Source organism: Panulirus ornatus, chromosome 46, assembly GCF_036320965.1.
Source record: "Panulirus ornatus isolate Po-2019 chromosome 46, ASM3632096v1, whole genome shotgun sequence".
Lineage (NCBI taxonomy): Eukaryota > Metazoa > Arthropoda > Malacostraca > Decapoda > Palinuridae > Panulirus > Panulirus ornatus.
The window spans coordinates 10499323-10520573 of NC_092269.1; the positions used below are offsets into that span (position 1 = coordinate 10499323).

Genomic DNA, 21251 nt, shown 5'->3' on the forward strand with positions numbered 1-21251 from the left:
TGCCTGAGGATTGGTGGAATGCGTGCATAGTGCCATTATACAAAGGCAAAGGGGATAAGAGTGAGTGCTCAAATTACGGAGGTATAAGTTTGTTGAGTATTCCTGGTAAATTATATGGGAGGGTATTGATTGAGAGGGTGAAGGCATGTACAGAGCATCAGATTGGGGAAGAGCAGTGTGGTTTCAGAAGTGGTGGAGGATGTGTGGATCAGGTGTTTGCTTTGAAGAATGTATGTGAGAAATACTTAGAAAAGCAAATGGATTTGTATGTAGCATTTATGGATCTGGAGAAGGCATATGATAGAGTTGATAGAGATGCTCTGTGGAAGGTTTTAAGAATATATGGTGTGGGAGGCAAGTTGTTAGAAGCAATGAAAAGTTTTTATCGAGGATGTAAGGCATGTGTACTTGTAGGAAGAGAGGAAAGTGATTGGTTCTCATTGAATGTAGGTTTGCGGCAGGGGTGTGTGATGTCTCCATGGTTGTTTAATTTGTTTATGGATGGGGTTTGTTGGGAAGGTGAATGCAAGAGTTTTGGAAAGAGGGGCAAGTATGAAGTCTGTTGGGGATGAGAGAGCTTGGGAAGTGAGTCAGTTGTTGTTCGCTGATGATACAGCGCTGGTGGCTGATTCATGTGAGAAACTGCAGAAGCTGGTGCCTGAGTTTGGTTAAGTGTGTGAAAGAAGAAAGTTAAGAGTAAATGTGAATAAGAGCAAGGTTATTAGGTACAGTAGGGTTGAGGGTCAAGTCAATTGGGAGGTAAGTTTGAATGGAGAAAAACTGGAGAAAGTAAAGTGTTTTAGATATCTGGGAGTGGATCTGGCAGCGGATGGAACCATGGAAGCGGAAGTGGATCATAGGGTGGGTGAGGGGGCGAAAATTCTGGGAGCCTTGAAGAATGTGTGGAAGTCGAGAACATTATATCGGAAAGCAAAAATGGGTATGTTTGAAGGAATATTGGTTCCAACAATGTTGTATGGTTGCGAGGCGTGGGCTATGGATAGAGTTGTGCGCAGGAGGATGGATGTGCTGGAAATGAGATGTTTGAGGACAATGTGTGGTGTGAGGTGGTTTGATAGAGTAAGTAACGTAAGGGTAAGAGAGATGTGTGGAAATAAAAAGAGCGTGGTTGAGAGAGCAGAAGAGGGCGTTTTGAAATGGTTTGGGCACATGGAGAGAATGAGTGAGGAAAGGTTGACCAAGAGGATATATGTGTCGGAGGTGGAGGGAACGAGGAGAAGTGGGAGACCAAATTGGAGGTGGAAAGATGGAGTGAAAAAGATTTTGTGTGATCGGGGCCTGAACATGCAGGAGGGTGAAAGGAGGGCAAAGAATAGAGTGAATTGGATCGATGTGGTATACCAGGGTTGACGTGCTGTCAGTGGACTGAATCAGGGCATGTGAAGCGTCTGGAGTAAACCATGGAAAGCTGTGTAGGTATGTATATTTTGCGTGTGTGGACGTATGTATATACATGTGTATGAGGGTGGGTTGGGCCATTTCTTCGTCTGTTTCCTTGCGCTACCTCGCAAACGCGGGAGACAGCGACAAAGCAAAAAATATATATATATATATATATATATATATATATATATATATATATATATATATATAGATTGCCATTTCCCGCATCAGCAAGGTAGTGTCAGGAAACATGAAGAAAGACCCATCCACTCATGCACATACACATATCAACATATACATATACATATTCATGCTTGCCTTCATACATTCCTTGTGCCACCCTGACCCACAGGAAACAGCACTGCCACCCCCTGCATCAGCGAGGCAGCTCCAGAAAATGACAAAAAAAGGCCACATTTATTCACGCTCAGTCTCTAGTTGTCATGTGTAATGCACTGAGACCACAACTCCCTATCCATGCCCCATAGACCTTTCCATGGTTTACCCCAGATGTTTCACATGCCCTGGTTCAGTCCAGTGACAGCACATCGACCACGGTAAACCACATTCAGTATAAAAAATTATATTCATACATTCGTCATTTCCTGCATTAACGAGGTAGCATTAAGAACAGAGGACTGAGCCTTATAGGGAATATCCTCCCTTGGCCCCTTCTCTGTATCTTTTGGAAAATTAAAAACTGGTGGGGAGGATTTCCAACCCCCCACAAGCATTATTCTTTATTTCACCACATTACTGCACAAGAAAATCTACAAGCAATAGCACGCCTATTCTACATTTGTTTTCTATAGCCTGTTTATTACAAAGGACATAATGGAGCCTAAACTGTCATGAAATCTAGGTTCTATAACTGTAGTACAATAACACATGAAGCATTATAAAGAATTCTAATTATTTCAATACCTGGAAGAGCAATGGAAAAGCAGTTAGGTTTCTAAGTCTTAGCTGATATTTATGAAAGTTCAACTCTTATTTACATAGTCTTTGTGCTTAGAGTTTGGTTAACAAAAACAGTAAATTACTCATGAGGAAGGCAAAGTAACATCTATGCTAATAATGGCTTCCATAAATAAAAATTGTCCAAACAGTAATCAGCGAATAAACCTGTTAATATTCATTATTCCGGTCAGATTGTATCTCTGAAGAAGTAGCAATTTAAACATTAGCAGTGCATTATGCATTATCATGTACACATTTTTGTACATGTAAAGATACACTGTAGTACAAAAAGAATATACATTCTATTTGTAAATATCTTCTTTTCTTTTTCTTTCAAACTATTCGCCATTTCCCGCATTAGCGAGGTAGCGTTAAGAACAGAGGACTGGGCCTTGAGGGAATACCCTCACCTGGCCCAATTCTCTGTTCCTTCTTTTGGAAAAAAAAAAAAAAACATTCTATTTGTAAATATCTACTTCCATTAATTAAAGGAAGATGTACTAAATCACTACACTATAATAACCTGAAATCTACTTCAGTTACTACACAAAAATAGCTCATGGTTTTTTAGCAAAATTCCAAAGAGTGATACATAAACTCAGAAGTTTAAAAAGACTGATAATACAACTTTCTAAGTTAGAGATGTACCATAATTTTTTAAAATATATATAAAATTTTTGCAGGCTCATAAACAACTGGATGGTATTTCATAACAGTAAAATTTGTGGCTAACTTTTGTAACATTATATTTACAAGAATTAAAATCTGGCAGGTGTAGAACTTTTATGTAAATGCATTTAAGTCATTATAAAACCTTAAAGCTTCAATTTTAACATTTGTTTACCATCTTATGAATGCTTACCATATCAGTACTCTGGTACTCTTTCACTTGTAACAAACACTCAGATTTATAGTCTACAGTCTCAAGGATTCAAAGATGACATAATATTTCTAAACCTTCCTTGATATTTTAATACTAGAAATATTTCAAACTTTACAACATTCAACAAAAACACTCATAGATAACAGGAACTGTATATATATATATATTTGAATGCAAAAGTGAGTAATGTGGCAGTTGAGGGAATAATTGGTATACATGGGGTGTTCAAGTGTTGTAAATGAAATGGTGAAGAGCTTGTAGATTTATGTGCTGAAAAAGGACTGGTGATTGGGAATACCTGGTTTAAAAAGTGAGATATACATAAGTATACGTATGTAAGTAGGAGAGACGGCCAGAGAGCATTATTGCACTACGTGTTAATTGACAGGCGCGCGAAAGAGAGACCTTTGGATGTTAATGTGCTAAGAGGTGCAACTGGAGGGATGTCTGATCATTATCTTGTGGAGGCTAAGGTGAAGATTTGTATGGGTTTTCAGAAAAGAAGAGTGAATGTTGGAGTGAAGAGGGTGGTGCGAGTAAGTGAGCTTGGGAAGGAGACTTGTGTTAGGAAGTACCAGGAGAGACTGAGTACAGAATGGAAAAAGGTGAGAACAATGGAAGTAAGGGGAGTGGGGGAGGAATGGGATGTATCTAGGAAATCAGTGATGGAGTGCGCAAAAGATGCTTGTGGCATGAGAAGAGTGGGAGGTGGGTTGATTAGAAAGGGTAGTGAGTGGTGGGATGAAGAAGTAAGATTATTAATGAAAGAGAAGAGAGTGGCATTTGGACGATTTTTGCAGGGAAAAAATGAAATTGAGTGGAAGATGTATAAAAGAAAGAGACAGGAGGTCAAGAGAAAGGTGCAAGAGGTGAAAAAGAGGGCAAATGAGAGTTGGGGTGAGAGAGTATCATTAAATCTTAGGGAGAATAAAAAGGAAGGAGATAAATAAAGTGCGTAAGACAAGGGAGCAAATGGGAACTTCAGTGAAGGGCGCTAATGGGGAGGTGATAACAAGTAGTGGTGATGTGAGAAGGAGATGGAGTGAGTATTTTGAAGGTTTGTTGAATGTGTTTGATGATAGTGGCAGATATAGGGTGTTTTGGTCGAGGTGGTGTGTAAAGTGAGAGGGTTAGGGAAAATGATTTGGTAAACAGAGAAGAGGTAGTAAAAGCTTTGTGGAAGATGAAAGCCGGCAAGGCAGCAGGTTTGGATGGTATTGCAGTGGAATCTATTAAAAAAGGGGGTGACTGTATTGATGACTGGTTGGTAAGGTTATTTAATGTATGTATGACTCATGGTGAGGTGCCTGAGGATTGGCGGAATGCGTGCATAGTGCCATTGTACAAAGGCAAAGGGGATAAGAGTGAGTGCTCAAAATACAGAGGTATAAGTTTGTTGAGTATTCCTGGTAAATTATATGGGAGGGTATTGATTGAGAGGGTGAAGGCATGTACAGAGCATCAGATTGGGGAAGAGCAGTGTGGTTTCAGAAAAGGTAGAGGATGTGTAGATCAGGTGTTTGCTTTGAAGAATGTATGTGAGAAATACTTAGTAAAGCAAATGGATTTATATGTAGCATTTAAGGATCTGGAGAAGGCATATGATAGAGTTGATACAGATGCTCTGTGGAAGGCATTAAGAATATATGGTGTGGGAGGCAAGTTGTCAGAAGCAGTGAAAAGTTTTATCGAGGATGTAAGGCATGTGTACGTGTAGGAAGAGAGGAAAGTGATTGGTTCTCAGTGAATGTAGGTTTGCGGCAGGAGTGTGTGATGTCTCCATGGTTGTTTAATTTGTTTATGGATGGGGTTGTTAGGGAGGTGAATGCAAGAGTTTTGGAAAGAAGGGCAAGTATGAAGTCTGTTGTGGAAGAGAGAGCTTGGGAAGTGAGTCAGTTGTTGTTCGCTGATGATACAGCGATGGTGGCTGATTCATGTGAGAAACTGCAGAAGCTGGTGACTGAGTTTGGTATAGTGTGTGAAAGAAGAAAGTTAAGAGTAAATGTGAATAAGAGCAAGGTTATTAGGTACAGTTGGGTTGAGGGTCAAGTCAATTGGGAGGTAAGTTTGAATGGAGAAAAACTGGAGGAAGTAAAGTGTTTTTGATATCTGGGAGTGGATCTGGCAGCGGATGGAGCCATGGAAGCGGAAGTGAATCATAGGGTGGGGGAGGGGGCGAAAATCCTGGGAGCCTTGAAGAATATTTGGAAGTCGAGAACATTTTCTCGGAAAGCAAAAATGGGTATGTTTGAAGGAATAGTGGTTCCAACAATGTTGTATGGTTGCGAGGTGTGGGCTATGGATAGAGTTGTGCGCAGGAGGGTGGATGTGCTGGAAATGAGATGTTTGAGGACAATGTGTGGTGTGAGGTGGCTTGATCGAGTAAGTAACGTAAGGGTAAGAGAGATGTGTGGAAATAAAAAGAGCATGGTTGAGAGAGCAGAAGAGGGTGTTTTGAAATGGTTTGGGCACATGGAGAGAATGAGTGAGGAAAGATTGACTAAGAGGATATATGTGTCGGAGGTGGAGGGAACGAGGAGAAGTGGGAGACCAAATTGGATGTGGAAAGATGGAGTGAAAAAGATTTTGAGTGATCGGGGCCTGAACATGCATGAGGGTGAAAGGCGGGCAAGGAATAGAGTGAATTGGATTGATGTGGTATACCGGGGTTGACGTGCTGTCAGTGGGTTGAATCAGGGCATGTGAAGCGTCTGGGGTAAACCATGGAAAGCTGTGTAGGTATGTATATTTGTGTGTGTGGACGTATGTATATACATGTGTATGGGGGTGGGTTGGGCCATTTCTTTCGTCTGTTTCCTTGCGCTACCTCGCAAACGCGGAAGACAGCGACAAAGCAAAAAAAAAAAAAAAAAAAAAAAAAAAAAAATGTCATCATCATCACCATACTACTTGCCATTTCCTATGTCAGCGAGGTAGCGTTAAGACTGAGCCTTTGAGGGAATATCCTCACTTGGCCCCCTTCTCTGTTCCTTCTTTTGGAAAATTAAAAAAGAGAGGGGACTATTTCCAGCCCCCCGCTCCCTTCCCCTTTAGTCACCTTCTACGACACGCAAGGAATACGTAGGAAGAATTCTTTCTCCCCTATCCCCAGGGATATTCCTATTCATCAAAACAAAAATATTGACATGCAAATCCTCCCATACACCACCTTCATCAGCTTGTAAAAGGAGACATTTGTACTGGCATATCTACGCTTCACATTTATAGAAAAAATGAAGCACTATTAAAGGCAGAATTAATCTTGGCACATATGAAACACCTTAGCCATTGAGCGACTAAGGGGCACTTTTTGAGCCTTATCTATTTATACATACATACATATATATATATATGTGATGGAGTTGATAGGGATGCTCTGTGGAAGGTGTTAGGAGTGTGTGGTGTGGGAGGAGGGTTGTTGGGGGCAGTGAAGAGTTTTTATCGAGGATGTAAGGCATGTGTATGTGTAGGAAGAGAGGAAAGTTATTGGTTCTCAGTGAATGTAGGTTTGCGGCAGGGGTGTGTGATGTCTCCATGGTTGTTTAATTTGTTTATGGATGAGGTTGTTAGGGAGGTGAATGCAAGAGTTTTGGAAAGAGGGGCAAGTATGAAGTCAGTTGGGGATGAGAGAGCTTGGGAAGTGAGTCAGTTGTTGTTCGCTGATGATACAGCGCTGGTGGCTGATTCATGTGAGAAACTGCAGAAGCTGGTGACTGAGTTTGGTAAAGTGTGTGGAAGAAGAAAGTTAAGAGTAAATGTGAATAAGAGCAAGGTTATTAGGTACAGTAGGGTTGAGGGTCAAGTCAATTGGGAGGTGAGTTTGAATGGAGAAAAACTGGAGGAAGTGAAGTGTTTTAGATATCTGGGAGTGGATCTGGCAGCGGATGGAACCATGGAAGCGGAAGTGGATCATAGGGTGGGGGAGGGGGCGAAAATTCTGGGGGCCTTGAAGAATGTGTGGAAGTTGAGAACATTATCTCGGAAAGCAAAAATGGGTATGTTTGAAGGAATAGTGGTTCCAACAATGTTGTATGGTTGCGAGGCGTGGGCTATGGATAGAGTTGTGCGCAGGAGGATGGATGTGCTGGAAATGAGATGTTTGAGGACAATGTGTGGTGTGAGGTGGTTTGATCGAGTGAGTAACGTAAGGGTAAGAGAGATGTGTGGAAATAAAAAGAGCGTGGTTGAGAGAGCAGAAGAGGGTGTTTTGAAGTGGTTTGGGCACATGGAGAGAATGTGAGGAAAGATTGACCAAGAGGATATATGTGTCGGAGGTGGAGGGAACGAGGAGAAGAGGGAGACCAAATTGGAGGTGGAAAGATGGAGTGAAAAAGATTTTGTGTGATCGGGGCCTGAACATGCAGGAGGGTGAAAGGAGGGCAAGGAATAGAGTGAATTGGAGCGATGTGGTATACTGGGGTTGACGTGCTGTCAGTGGATTGAATCAAGGCATGTGAAGCGTCTGGGGTAAACCATGGAAAGCTGTGTAGGTATGTATATTTGCGTGTGTGGACGTATGTATATACATGTGTATGGGGGGGTTGGGCCATTTCTTTCGTCTGTTTCCTTGCGCTACCTCGCAAACGCGGGAGACAGCGACAGAGTATAATAAAAAAAATAATATAATATGTATATATATATATATATATATATATATATATATATATATATATATATATATATATATTCTACCTAGTGAAATGTTGACAGCAGTCCCAAGTTGTTTTTCATGTGTGGCAGAGTGATGACAGGAATGGATGAAGGCAGCAAGCATGAATATGTGCATGTGTATATATGTTTATGTCTTCGTATGTATATGTATGTATATGTTGAAATGTTTATGTATGTATATGTGCATGTGTGGGAGTTCGTGTATATACATGTGTACGTGGGTGGGTAGGGCCATTCTTTCATGTTTCCTTGCGCTACCTCACTAACGCGGGAGACAGCGACTAAGTATAATAAAAAAAAACATAGGAATAATATTATTGAGTGATGAATGTTAATGTTTCTGATGAGTTATTCAACCTGGTCAATTCAAACTAGACACAGACACACACACACAAAAAAAAAGAAATGTAACTATCTCATGGAATGTTGATCTTGGCCCCATGTGGATCTCTGTCCTCCCTCACAGAATATCTTCTCTGGTTCTGACCTTTTAGAACCTATCAGCCTTCTTCCGCCATGTGGCATCTGTTAGTATTTATATTCTTGAGCGTTTCAGATCTTACCAGATGTACCTCTTTAACACTGAAATACAAACTATTTCTTTCCCATGAACAAAAAGAACTTCATTTACAAATAATAAGACTTTGCATCAACTTACCCATAGAGAAACGCACTTTTCATATCTTACCAATCTGCTTCTACCACAGGATTTTTATTTTTCCCTGGGTAAGCTGAGAACTAACACTTATTTACTGGTTGTCTTATTGCTCTGGCTAAATTTTCTTTCATGAGCTTATTCACTTTTGTAATTCAGTAATCAAAATGTCATTTGGTGGTTGGGAGACCTTTATCAATTCAGTAATTAAAATGCTTTTTGTGGACAGGATACCTTTACAAATTCAGTAATTACAATGTATTTTGGTATATGGAAAATCCAGATGGTGAGAGCACTAAGGCAATATAATTATTCTTTTTCTTTGCCTAGCTATGAGTGTCTTTTTTATCTATGTCAAATAATAAGACTGCAGGAGGGTGAAAGGCATGCAAAGAATAGAGTGAACTGGAACGATGTGGTATACCGGGGTCGACGTGCTGTCAATTGATTGAACCAGGGCATGTGAAGCATCTGGGGTAAAACATGGAAAGTTCTGTGGGGCCTGGATGTGGAAAGGGAGCTGTGGTTTCGGTGCATTATACATGACAGCTAGAGACTGAGTGTGAACAAAAGTGGCCTTTGTTGTCTTTTCCTAGCGCTACCTCGCGCACATGAAGGGGGAGGGGGTTGTTATTTCATGTGTGGCGGGGTGGCGATGGGAATGAATAAAGGCAGACAGTATGAATTATGTACATGTATATATATATGTACACGTTGAGATGTATAGATATATATATTTGCGTGTGTGAACGTGTATGTATATACATGCATATATGGGTGGGTTGGGCCATTCTTTCATATGTTTCCTTGCGCTACCTCACTAATGCAGGAGACAGTGACAAAGCAAAATAAATAAATGTAATTAATATATATATTTCATTTATTTTGTTTTGTTGCTGTCTCCCGCATTAGTGAGGTAGCGCAAGGAAACAGACGAAAGAATGGCCCAACCCATCCACATACACATGTACAAACACACACACACATATATTATATATATCTATTATACAGCGCTGGTGGCTGATTCATGTGAGAAACTGCAGAAGCTGGTGACTGAGTTCGGTAAAGTGTGTGAAAGAAGAAAGTTAAGAGTAAATGTGAATAAGAGCAGTAGGGTTGAGGGTCAAGTCAATTGGGAGGTAAGTTTGAATGGAGTAAAACTGGAGGAAGTAAAGTGTTTTAGATATCTGGGAGTGGATCTGGCAGCGGATGGAACCATGGAAGCGGAAGTGGATCATAGGGTGGGGGAGGGGGCGAAAATCCTGGGAGCCTTGAAGAATGTGTGGAAGTCGAGAACATTATCTCGGAAAGCAAAAATGGGTATGTTTGAAGGAATAGTGGTTCCAACAATGTTGTATGGTTGCGAGGCATGGGCTATGGATAGAGTTGTGCGCAGGAGGATGGATGTGCTGGAAATGAGATGCTTGAGGACAATGTGTGGTGTGAGGTGGTTTGATCGAGTAAGTAACGTAAGGGTAAGAGAGATGTGTGGAAATAAAAAGAGCGGGGTTGAGAGAGCAGAAGAGGGTGTTTTGAAATGGTTTGGGCACATGGAGAGAATGAGTGAGGAAAGATTGACCAAGAGGATATATGTGTCGGAGGTGGAGGGAACGGGGAGAAGTGGGAGACCAAATTGGAGGTGGAAAGATGGGGTGAAAAAGATTTTGTGTGATCGGGGCCTGAACATGCAGGAGGGTGAAAGGCGGGCAAGGAATAGAGTGAATTGGATCGATGTGGTATACCAGGGTTGACGTGCTGTCAGTGGATTGAATCAGGGCATGTGAAGCGTCTGGGGTAAACCATGGAAAGCTGTGTAGGTATGTATATTTGCGTGTGTGGACGTATATATATACATGTGTATGGGGGTGGGTTGGTCCATTTCTTTCGTCTGTTTCCTTGCGCTACCTCGCAAACGCGGGAGACAGCGACAGAGCAAAAAAAGAAAAAAAAAATATTTATATTTATTTTGCTCTGTCGCTGTCTCCCGCGTTTGCGAGGTAGTGCAAGGAAACAATTTTGCTTTTCGCTGTCTCCCGCGTTTGCGAGGTAGTGCAAGGAAACAGACGAAAGAAATGGCCCAACCCACCCCCATACACAATGTACACACACACACGCCCACACACGCAAATATACATACCTATACATCTCAATGTACACATACATATACACACACAGACACATACATATATACCCATGCACACAATTCACACTGTCTGCCCCTATTCATTCCCATCGCCACCTTGCCACACATGGAATACCATCCCCCTCCCCCCTCATGTGTGCGAGGTAGCACTAGGAAAAGACAACAAAGGCCCCATTCGTTCACACTCAGTCTCCAGCTGTCACACAATAATGCCCGAAACCACAGCTCCCTTTCCACTTCCAGGCCCCAGACAACTTTCCATGGTTTACCCCAGACGCTTCACATGCCCTGATTCAATCCACTGACAGCACGTCAACCCCAGTATACCACATCGATCCAATTCACTCTATTCCTTGCCCGCCTTTCACCCTCCTGCATGTTCAGGCCCCGATCACAGAAAATCTTTTTCACTCCATCTTTCCACCTCCAATTTGGTCTCCCACTTCTCGTTCCCTCCACCTCCGAGATATATATCCGCTTGGTCAATCTTTCCTCTCTCTCTCTCTCTCTCTCTCTCTCTCTCTCTCTATAACAAGTAGTGGTGATGTGAGAAGGAGATGGAGTGAGTATTTTGAAGGTTTGTTGAATGTGTTTGATGATAGAGTGGCAGATATAGGGTGTTTTGGTCGAGGTGGTGTGCAAAGTGCGAGGGTTAGGGAAAATGAGTTGGTAAACAGAGAAGAGGTAGTAAAAGCTTTGTGGAAGATGAAAGCCGGCAAGGCAGCAGGTTTGGATGGTATTGCAGTGGAATTTATTAAAAAAGGGGGTGACTGTATTGTTGACTGGTTGGTAAGGTTATTTAATGTATGACTCATGGTGAGGTGCCTGAGGATTGGCGGAATGCGTGCATAGTGCCATTGTACAAAGGCAAAGGGGATAAGAGTGAGTGCTCAAATTACAGAGGTATAAGTTTGTTGAGTATTCCTGGTAAATTATATGGGAGGGTATTGATTGAGAGGGTGAAGGCATGTACAGAGCATCAGATTGGGGAAGAGCAGTGTGGTTTCAGAAGTGGTAGAGGATGTGTGGATCAGGTGTTTGCTTTGAAGAATGTATGTGAGAAATACTTGGAAAAGCAAATGGATTTGTATGTAGCATTTATGGATCTGGAGAAGGCATATGATAGAGTGGATAGAGATGCTCTGTGGAAGGTATTAAGAATATATGGTGTGGGAGGTAAGTTGTTAGAAGCAGTGAAAAGTTTTTATCGAGGATGTAAGGCATGTGTACGTGTAGGAAGAGAGGAAAGTGATTGGTTCTCAGTGAATGTAGGTTTGCGGCAGGGGTGTGTGATGTCTCCATGGTTGTTTAATTTGTTTATGGATGGGATTGTTAGGGAGGTGAATGCAAGAGTTTTGGAAAGAGGGGCAAGTATGAAGTCTGTTGGGGATGAGAGAGCTTGGGAAGTGAGTCAGTTGTTGTTCGCTGATGATACAGCGCTGGTGGCTGATTCATGTTAGAAACTGCAGAAGCTGGTGACTGAGTTTGGTAAAGTGTGTGAAAGAAGAAAGTTAAGAGTAAATGTGAATAAGAGCAAGGTTATTAGGTACAGTAGGGTTGAGGGTCAATTCAATTGGGAGGTGAGTTTGAATGGAGAAAAACTGGAGGAAGTGAAGTGTTTTAGATATCTGGGAGTGGATCTGGCAGCGGATGGAACCATGGAAGCGGAAGTGGATCATAGGGTGGGGGAGGGGGCGAAAATTCTGGGAGCCTTGAAGAATGTGTGGAAGTCGAGAACATTATCTCGGAAAGCAAAAATGGGTATGTTTGAAGGAATAGTGGTTCCAACAATGTTGTATGGTTGCGAGGCGTGGACTATGGATAGAGTTGTGCGCAGGAGGATGGATGTGCTGGAAATGAGATGTTTGAGGACAATGTGTGGTGTGAGGTGGTTTGATCGAGTAAGTAACGTAAGGGTGAGAGAGATGTGTGGAAATAAAAAGAGCGTGGTTGAGAGAGCAGAAGAGGGTGTTTTGAAATGGTTTGGTCACATGGAGAGAATGAGTGAGGAAAGATTGACAAAGAGGATATATGTGTCGGAGGTGGAGGGAACGAGAAGAGAGAGACCAAATTGGAGGTGGAAAGATGGAGTGAAAAAGATTTTGTGTGATCAGGGCCTGAACATGCAGGAGGGTGAAAGGAGGGCAAAGAATAGAGTGAATTGAAGCGATGTGGTATACCGGGGTTGACGTGCTGTCAGTGGATTGAATCAAGGCATGTGTATGGGGGTGGGTTGGGCCATTTCTTTCGTCTGTTTCCTTGCGCTACCTCGCAAACGCGGGAGACAGCGACAAAGCAAAAAAAAAAAAAAAAAATATATATATATATATATATATATATATATATATATATATATATATATATATACACATATATTTTGCCGCAGTCTCCCGCGTTTGCGAGGTACCGCAAGGAAACAGACGAAAGAAATGGCCCAACCCACCCCCATACACATGTATATACATACGTCCACACACAAATATACATACCTACACAGCTTTCCATGGTTTACCCCAGACGCTTCACATGCCCTGATTCAATCCATGATAGCACGTAAACCCCGGTATACCACATCAATCCAATTCACTCTATTCCTTGCCCTCCTTTCACCCTCCTCCATGTTTAGGCCCCGATCACAAAATCTTTTTCACTCCATCTTTCCACCTCCAATTTGGTCTCCCTCTTCTCCTTGCTCCCTCCACCTCCGACACATATATCCTCTTGGTCAATCTTTCCTCACTCATCCTCTCCATGTGCCCAAACCACTTCAAAACACCCTCTTCTGCTCTCTCAACCACGCTCTTTTTATTTCCACACATCTCTCTTACCCTTACGTTACTCACTTGATCAAACCACCTCACACCACACATTGTCCTCAAACATCTCATTTCCAGCACATCCATCCTCCTGCGCACAACTCTATCCATAGCCCACGCCTCGCAACCATACAACATTGTTGGAACCACTATTCCTTCAAACATACCCATTTTTGCTTTCCGAGATAATGTTCTCGACTTCCACACATTCTTCAAGGCTCCCAGAATTTTCGCCCCCTCCCCCACCTTATGATCCACTTCCGCTTCCATGGTTCCATCCGCTGCCAGATCCACTCCCAGATATCTAAAACACTTCACTTCCTCCAGTTTTTCTCCATTCAAACTTACCTCCCAATTGACTTGACCCTCAACCCTACTGTACCTAATAACCTTGCTCTTATTCACATTTACTCTTAACTTTCTTCTTTCACACACTTTACCAAACTCAGTCACCAGCTTCTGCAGTTTCTCACATGAATCAGCCACCAGCACTGTATCATCAGCGAACAACAACTGACTCACTTCCCAAGCTCTCTCATCCCCAACAGACTTCATACTTGCCCCTCTTTCCAAAACTCTTGCATTCACCTCCCTAACAACCCCATCCATAAACAAATTAAACAACCATGGAGACATCACACATCCCTGCCGCAAACCTACATTCACTGAGAACCAATCACTTTCCTCTCTTCCTACACGTACACATGCCTTACATCCTCGATAAAAACTTTTCACTGCTTCTAACAACTTTCCTCCCACACCATATATTCTTAATACCTTCCACAGAGCATCTCTATCAACTCTATCATATGCCTTCTCCAGATCCATAAATGCTACATACAAATCCATTTGCTTTTCTAAGTATTTCTCACATACATTCTTCAAAGCAAACACCTGATCCCCACATCCTCTACCACTTCTGAAACCACACTGCTCTTCCCCAATCTGATGCTCTGTACATGCCTTCACCCTCTCAATCAATATCCTCCCATATAATTTACCAGGAATACTCAACAAACTTATACCTCTGTAATTTGAGCACTCACTCTCATTCCCTTTACCTTTGTACAATGGCACTATGCACGCATTCCGCCAATCCTCAGGCACCTCACCATGAGTCATACATTAAATAACCTTACCAACCAGTCAACAATACAGTCACCCCCTTTTTTAATAAATTCCACTGCAATACCTTCCAAACCTGCTGCCTTGCCGGCTTTCATCTTCCGCAAAGCTTTTACTACCTCTTCTCTGTTTACCAAATCATTTTCCCTAACCCTCTCACTTTGCACACCACCTCGACCAAAACACCCTATATCTGCCACTCTATCATCAAACACATTCAACAAACCTTCAAAATACTCACTCCATCTCCTTCTCACATCACCACTACTTGTTATCACCTCCCCATTTGCGCCCTTCACTGAAGTTCCCATTTGCTCCCTTGTCTTATGCACTTTATTTACCTCCTTCCAGAACATCTTTTTATTCTCCCTAATATTTAATGATACTCTCTCACCCCAACTCTCATTTGCCCTTTTTTTCACCTCTTGCACCTTTCTCTTGACCTCCTGTCTCTTTCTTTTATACATCTCCCACTCAATTTCATTTTTTCCCTGCAAAAATCGTCCAAATGCCTCTCACTTCTCTTTCACTAATACTCTTACTTCTTCATCCCACCACTCACTACCCTTTCTAATCAACCCACCTCCCACTCTTCTCATGCCACAAGCATCTTTTGCGTAATCCATCACTGAATCCCTAAATACATCCCATTCCTCCCCCACTCCCCTTACTTACACTCAGTCTCTAGCTGTCACGTGTAATGCAACGATACCACACTGACAGCATGTCAACCCCAGTATACCACATCACTCCACTCTATTCCCTGCAGGCCTCTCACCATCCTGTACGTTCTGGACCTGATCACTCAAAACCTTTTCCACTTCATCCTTCCACCTCCAATTCGGTCTCCCGCTTCTCCTTGTTCCATTCTTTTTATTTTTTTGTTAGCTGAGATGGCATGAGCTGCTGAGGCCCTAATCAAGGCCATCCCATTAATGCTATATATATACACCATGGTCAACATGCTGTCAATGGACTGAATCAGCGCATGTGAAACATTTAGGGTAAACCATGGAAAGTCTGTGTGGCCTGGATTTGGATAAGGAGTTGTGGTTTTGATGCATTACACATGACAGCTAGAGACAGTGTGAATGAATGTGGCCATTTTTGTCTGTTTTCCTGGCGCTTTCTCACTGACACGGGGGGTGGCAATGCTGTTTCCTGTGGGGTGGGGTGGCACCAAGAATGGATAAAGGCAAGTATGAACATGTGTATATATGTATATAGCTGTGCATGTATATGTTGATATGTATATATGCACGTACGAGTGTGGTGGATGAACAGCTGGACTGACTGTGGCCGGACTGCTGTAACCAGGATTCAGTCCAACGCACTCAATCCTGGGCCACCCATGAATGTGTTACGGTCAGGAACATTAACCACTACACCACTGGTTTCAAGAATGTAACTAATATCTAAATCAAGAGGTCCCTGTACATAAATAATTTGTCAGTAGGACTATTTCATACCTAAACATGTATGTGAAATCCAAAACCACGAGAGAAATACAGAATGAAAGTTACTGCATCAGCTTAAGGAAGTACACGGACAAACTACAAAGTTGGTCTGACGTATGGATGATGAGATTCAATCCAAATAACCATGTGGTAATGAAACTGGGTTACTACAAAAGTGAGCCCCAGTTTAAATACTACTTACACGGAAATAAGCTTCTGGAATGATGTATGAGATTGAGGAGTTGACGCTGTATCTGTCAGCAGAGTCTTACATCATAAAAACTGTAAAAACTAAACTGCCGGCAAAAAAAACATTAAGGAAATGTTTTGTAACCTATTCACAAATACACTAAAATTAAACTAGATTATCGTGATCACCAAACCTAAAGAAACGCGAAGGCATGTTTGAGATAGCCAAGATCAACCGAATTGGAAATGGATTGATGAGGGCTTACCTACGATGAAAGGCTGAAGGCTACACAGTTGTCCATCTTGTAGAGAAGGAACATGGGTGACATGATGAGAACACTTAAGTTCCTAAAACAACTGAATGATGCAGAGTCAAATGTTTTTAACAACACGCAGTACAAGAAAAAGAGAATGATTAAGAATGATGTCAAGAAATACTGGTTTAGACTAACGTTACTGGATGGAAGGTATGGTCTATGCAAGGGGACTCGAAACACCAGCAACTTAAAAATATTTGTCTTCTTGATGGTACAGTAAGTATATATAAGCATGACCACATGAGTGTAATGCTAATAATAATAATAATAATGGACCATGATCAGTAACAATGATAAACTAATACTTTTTTCTTCATACTTGAATGACGTGTCCTGTGTCAGCAAGGTAGTGCTAGGAAGACAGAGATGGGCCAGATTCACTCACTCATTCTCAAATTATGTGTAATGTATCGAAACCTCAGCTCCAAAACCAATGAATACACATAACAATACCCCATTACATGTCCTAAACGATGCTACTAAGACGTGCAACAATGGTGTTTATATACGTAATAGGCATCAGCAGCAAGTGGTGTCTGTTAAAAAAAAAAAAAAAGCCAACTGGTAATACATGACCATTTTCTTTTTCTCCCATGCTGAGTCAAGGCCAAAGCATGTATTTCTTGGGTTGTTTTATTTTCATCATAAGGTGTCCTTCCATGAGAAAAATGCCTTTTCACCCTATTTTCAGATCACATCAGCAAAGCACTCTCAAAGCAATAAACTTACAAACAAATCTAATTTGTTGACTGGGTCTCCTACAGTATCACAAGTGTTGTTTATCCATCCTATTGCAATCCTATTGGCTTCAATGTTGTTTTATAAGTTTATGGATAGTAGTAACAGTCTTTTGCATTCCTGTAAATGAGCTCTATTTCAGTGTTATCAGATACCATTCATAAACAAAAATACAGCTCGAGTACAAGAATATAATGATCTGCTTGTGGAATGCATAAAAAATTGGGGAAATACACTTGTAATAGTATAGTGTACACAGAATAATACCTGAAATAAATTTCACCATGGTAGTATTTTGCTTTTCTGACTGTATTTCTAGAATTTCGTTGTCAATCATGGCAAATGCTTGTCACACTGCTATGTTGGATAGTTCAGCAGCAATCACCACAACATATAAAAACCTTACATAATCTCATTCAGTAGCCAATATGACTGCAAAAATATAGTTATCAACATTAAATCTCTTTGCTGGACTCTGCTGTATGACATCGCAAAGAATAGAATATGGCACTGCATCATAGGGCATTCCAATACTTGACTTGGTGTCCTACAGAATTACAAATGTATTTTGCTAACCTTACAGCAATCCTTTTGCTTACAGCAACCCTTCTGTCTCTGTATATGAGCATATTTGAGTTTGGGGACTCCATATTGTCAGATAAATACAAACTGCATGGGATAATTGGCTGATGCTTCACTTACTTTTGCACTGTATAATTCCCACATTTTCCATGATCTTCATAACTCATTATTCTTGGCTCACTTTTTCTCTAAAACAGATAAGCACTCTGAATCACGTTCCGACACTACTTTCCTATTTAATAAATACTCTACAAACCCCATGAAGTGAAATCACTTAATATCCAAAGCAAATAAGGTTTCATTGTTGCACACATAAATCAACTCAACACTGTAAAGGGGATATGACAAATCCCTAAAATAAGAATATACCAAAATAACGCAATGCATGCCACCCATATTGTCTAAATTGTGTTCACATGAACTAGCAGAACAAGGTCTGATGCAGAAAAAGACTGAACTATCAAAACACTAATTTTGCCTCGATGCTCCCATCTCATCAGGTTCCCTACAGACTGACCTAATTCATACACTGGCGGCATTGTAAACTGAAAACTTTTTCTAGTAAAATGATATGAGAATATTACAACAAAGAAATAAGAGATATATATACCTTGACTTACCCATGGAGAAATAACAAAAGTTTTTTTTTTAAAGAGAAACAAGTGCTATACTGCTTTCCGTAAACATACCTCCCAAGATAATGTCACCACCTCATTTATACAGTTTTCATCATCACAGATGTTCTGGAGGTGGTAATCATCCTGAGTCTTAGGCTCATTATCCTAAATCTTAGGTTCATGCATCTACTTATCAAACTTTTTTTCTGGCAGCTCATTCAAACACAACTGAAGACTGTTTGTACGATATAATCTACGTTATTCTGGTATATTTCGGCCCACTGTCATACCTCTAAAGGATGGTATTGAGCACGAACTCAGTGGACTTGAAACCGTTCATCTTCGTGCATTTCAGAGTACATATATGAATCTAGATATTTGAAAATACTTTTTCTCAATTAACTGGCACAAGAGGATAGCAAACAATGCTACCATAATATCGTCTGCCCCAGCAGTGGCAATACAAAATAACCATAACTTTATCTATGTAACCATAATTAGATCCATCTGTTATTTTTAAGTGCACAAAAGCCTTCACTTCATTATGTTTCACACGAAGTCTTTGTAAGTCATATTTCTGTAAATACCATCTTCAAGTGGATAATGTTCTGACATTTTCATTTATTACTTGTAAGGACGCAGTCACTAGCCTCAGCCGAAAGGTTGTTAGATATTATCCTAAAGACAAGTTATTTACTTCTACATTCCTTCTCCAAGAGCGTTCCTATTCTTTGAAAAGTAATGTCAAGTCATAAAAAAAACTCTTAAAGTCCATCACTTCACATGTGTTCTTTGTGTTGGGAGCCACGCGGTCCCGCCAAGGTACGACTCATTATGGCTGACCCCGACCCAGCCGGAGTTTGTACTAAAAATATGAGAGAAAACCTTCAATATCCTCCACAATCACAAGACCACATTACACCAGGCGATCACTTCTTACCCCTCTCCTATCCTCGGCATCAAATTCACACTTTCTCTTGTGGGAACCTGATGTAGAGAAGCACGCGGCGTCATCCAGCTTCATGTTGATGCCGGGTTCAAAACAAACACTTGGTCCTATAATATTTTTCGCGATGTTATTATTTTTAGATAATACTTTACTATCTAAATGATAATCTTTCATATGTCAAACCTACTTCCATTTTATTCATAGACGGTAATATCTTAAAATAACACATTGTTTATTATTTGAAAGACTAAATGCATGTTTTTGATGACTTAAATTTACTTCACTGAAATTGAACTCACGCCGATGGTTTCAGGAAGTAAAAATACATAGAAATATATCTTACTTAGAAACCTCATACGTAGCAAAAAATAAAGGTTACATCAATGCTTATGATCTAATACCATCTTCTGAATATCAGAGTAAACTCTACTTAATAAATAAAGAAAACAGGACTGGACTCCTCCTGAACAAGAGCCGCTAGAATCACAATGCTACTTTAATAACCCCCGTTCTCTACGAGTCTACAGCAAGCATATGGCCAACACCATACAATATATAATGCATGAATAACATCTCTCTGGGCCACTTGCGGAAATTCCCTATGATCTAGACCTCCCAAAGAAAATGCACGTTTAATTCCCCAAAATGATTTTTTTTTTTTTATACAGGTACACTGGGGAAGCAGGTTAACAGGTTACCTATTGGTGTATAACCAAGTCTGGGTCGTAAGGCTGTAATATAATGCCCTCGAGTTGGGACACTGTTTCTTCATTTCATCATAGATCATCATTATTTGTCATAAAAGTGCGTAAGTACTATCAAATCAGGTTGAATATCAGTGTTTCATCCCAGGAAGGAAGAAACCATTGTTTGAACTGTCTACTTAATTTGTTTTTTCCTTTGTAAATTTGGATAAATTTGTGTTTCCGTTCGTTTCAACATCTTATGAATTACGTACAATATATAGTACATTACAAGCATTCACTCTTATTCGCCTGTGGCCACTTGTAGCCTTAATCCGGGCCTGCCCAGTAGAGGCTGCTTGCTAGAGGAATTGAACTTTCATTTCCTTCTGGTTAATGTTACCCTAAGCAATAAATAAGATTGTCGTTAATTTTTGAATTCATGATATTTTTTTCTTTTTCATATTTGACCACAGCGGTCAGCTTACTCTATTTTCAGTGACTACCTGTGTAAAAGTATTTCCCTATATCTCTACATGTCATATTATCTGAATAATTATTGGCTGAGGATTGGCGGAAAGCGTGCATAGTGCCATTGTACAAAGGCAAAGGGGATAAGAGTGAGTGCTCAAATTACAGAGGTATAAGTTTGTTGAGTATTCCTGGTAAATTATATGGGAGGGTATTGATTGAGAGGGTGAAGGCATGTACAGAGCATCAGATTGGGGAAGAGCAGTGTGGTTTCAGAAGTGGTAGAGGATGTGTGGATCAGGTGTTTGCTTTGAAGAATGTATGTGAGAAATACTTAGAAAAGCAAATGGATTTGTATGTAGCATTTATGGATCTGGAGAAGGCATATGATAGAGTTGATAGAGATGCTCTGTGGAAGGTATTAAGAATATATGGTGTGGGAGGCAAGTTGTTAGAAGCAGTGAAAAGTTTTTATCGAGGATGTAAGGCATGTGTACGTGTAGGAAGAGAGGAAAGTGATTGGTTCTCAGTGAATGTAGGTTTGCGGCAGGGGTGTGTGATGTCTCCATGGTTGTTTAATTTGTTTATGGA

General features: G+C 40.8%; 1 protein-coding gene across 1 annotated transcript in view; it reads right to left on the reverse strand.

Annotated features, from left to right (window-relative positions):
- LOC139763133 (uncharacterized) overlaps positions 1 to 19877 on the reverse strand; it is a 49210-nt gene extending 29333 nt beyond the window's left edge. Inside the window, exons 1-2 of the mRNA XM_071688827.1 lie at positions 19850 to 19877; positions 19498 to 19613 (exon numbers count right to left, since the gene is read on the reverse strand). Coding sequence (XP_071544928.1) covers positions 19498 to 19613; positions 19850 to 19862 — 129 coding nt within the window. The 5' untranslated portion in view covers positions 19863 to 19877. The remainder of the gene's footprint in view (positions 1 to 19497; positions 19614 to 19849) is intronic.
- Between the last annotated feature and the right edge of the window lie 1374 nt (positions 19878 to 21251).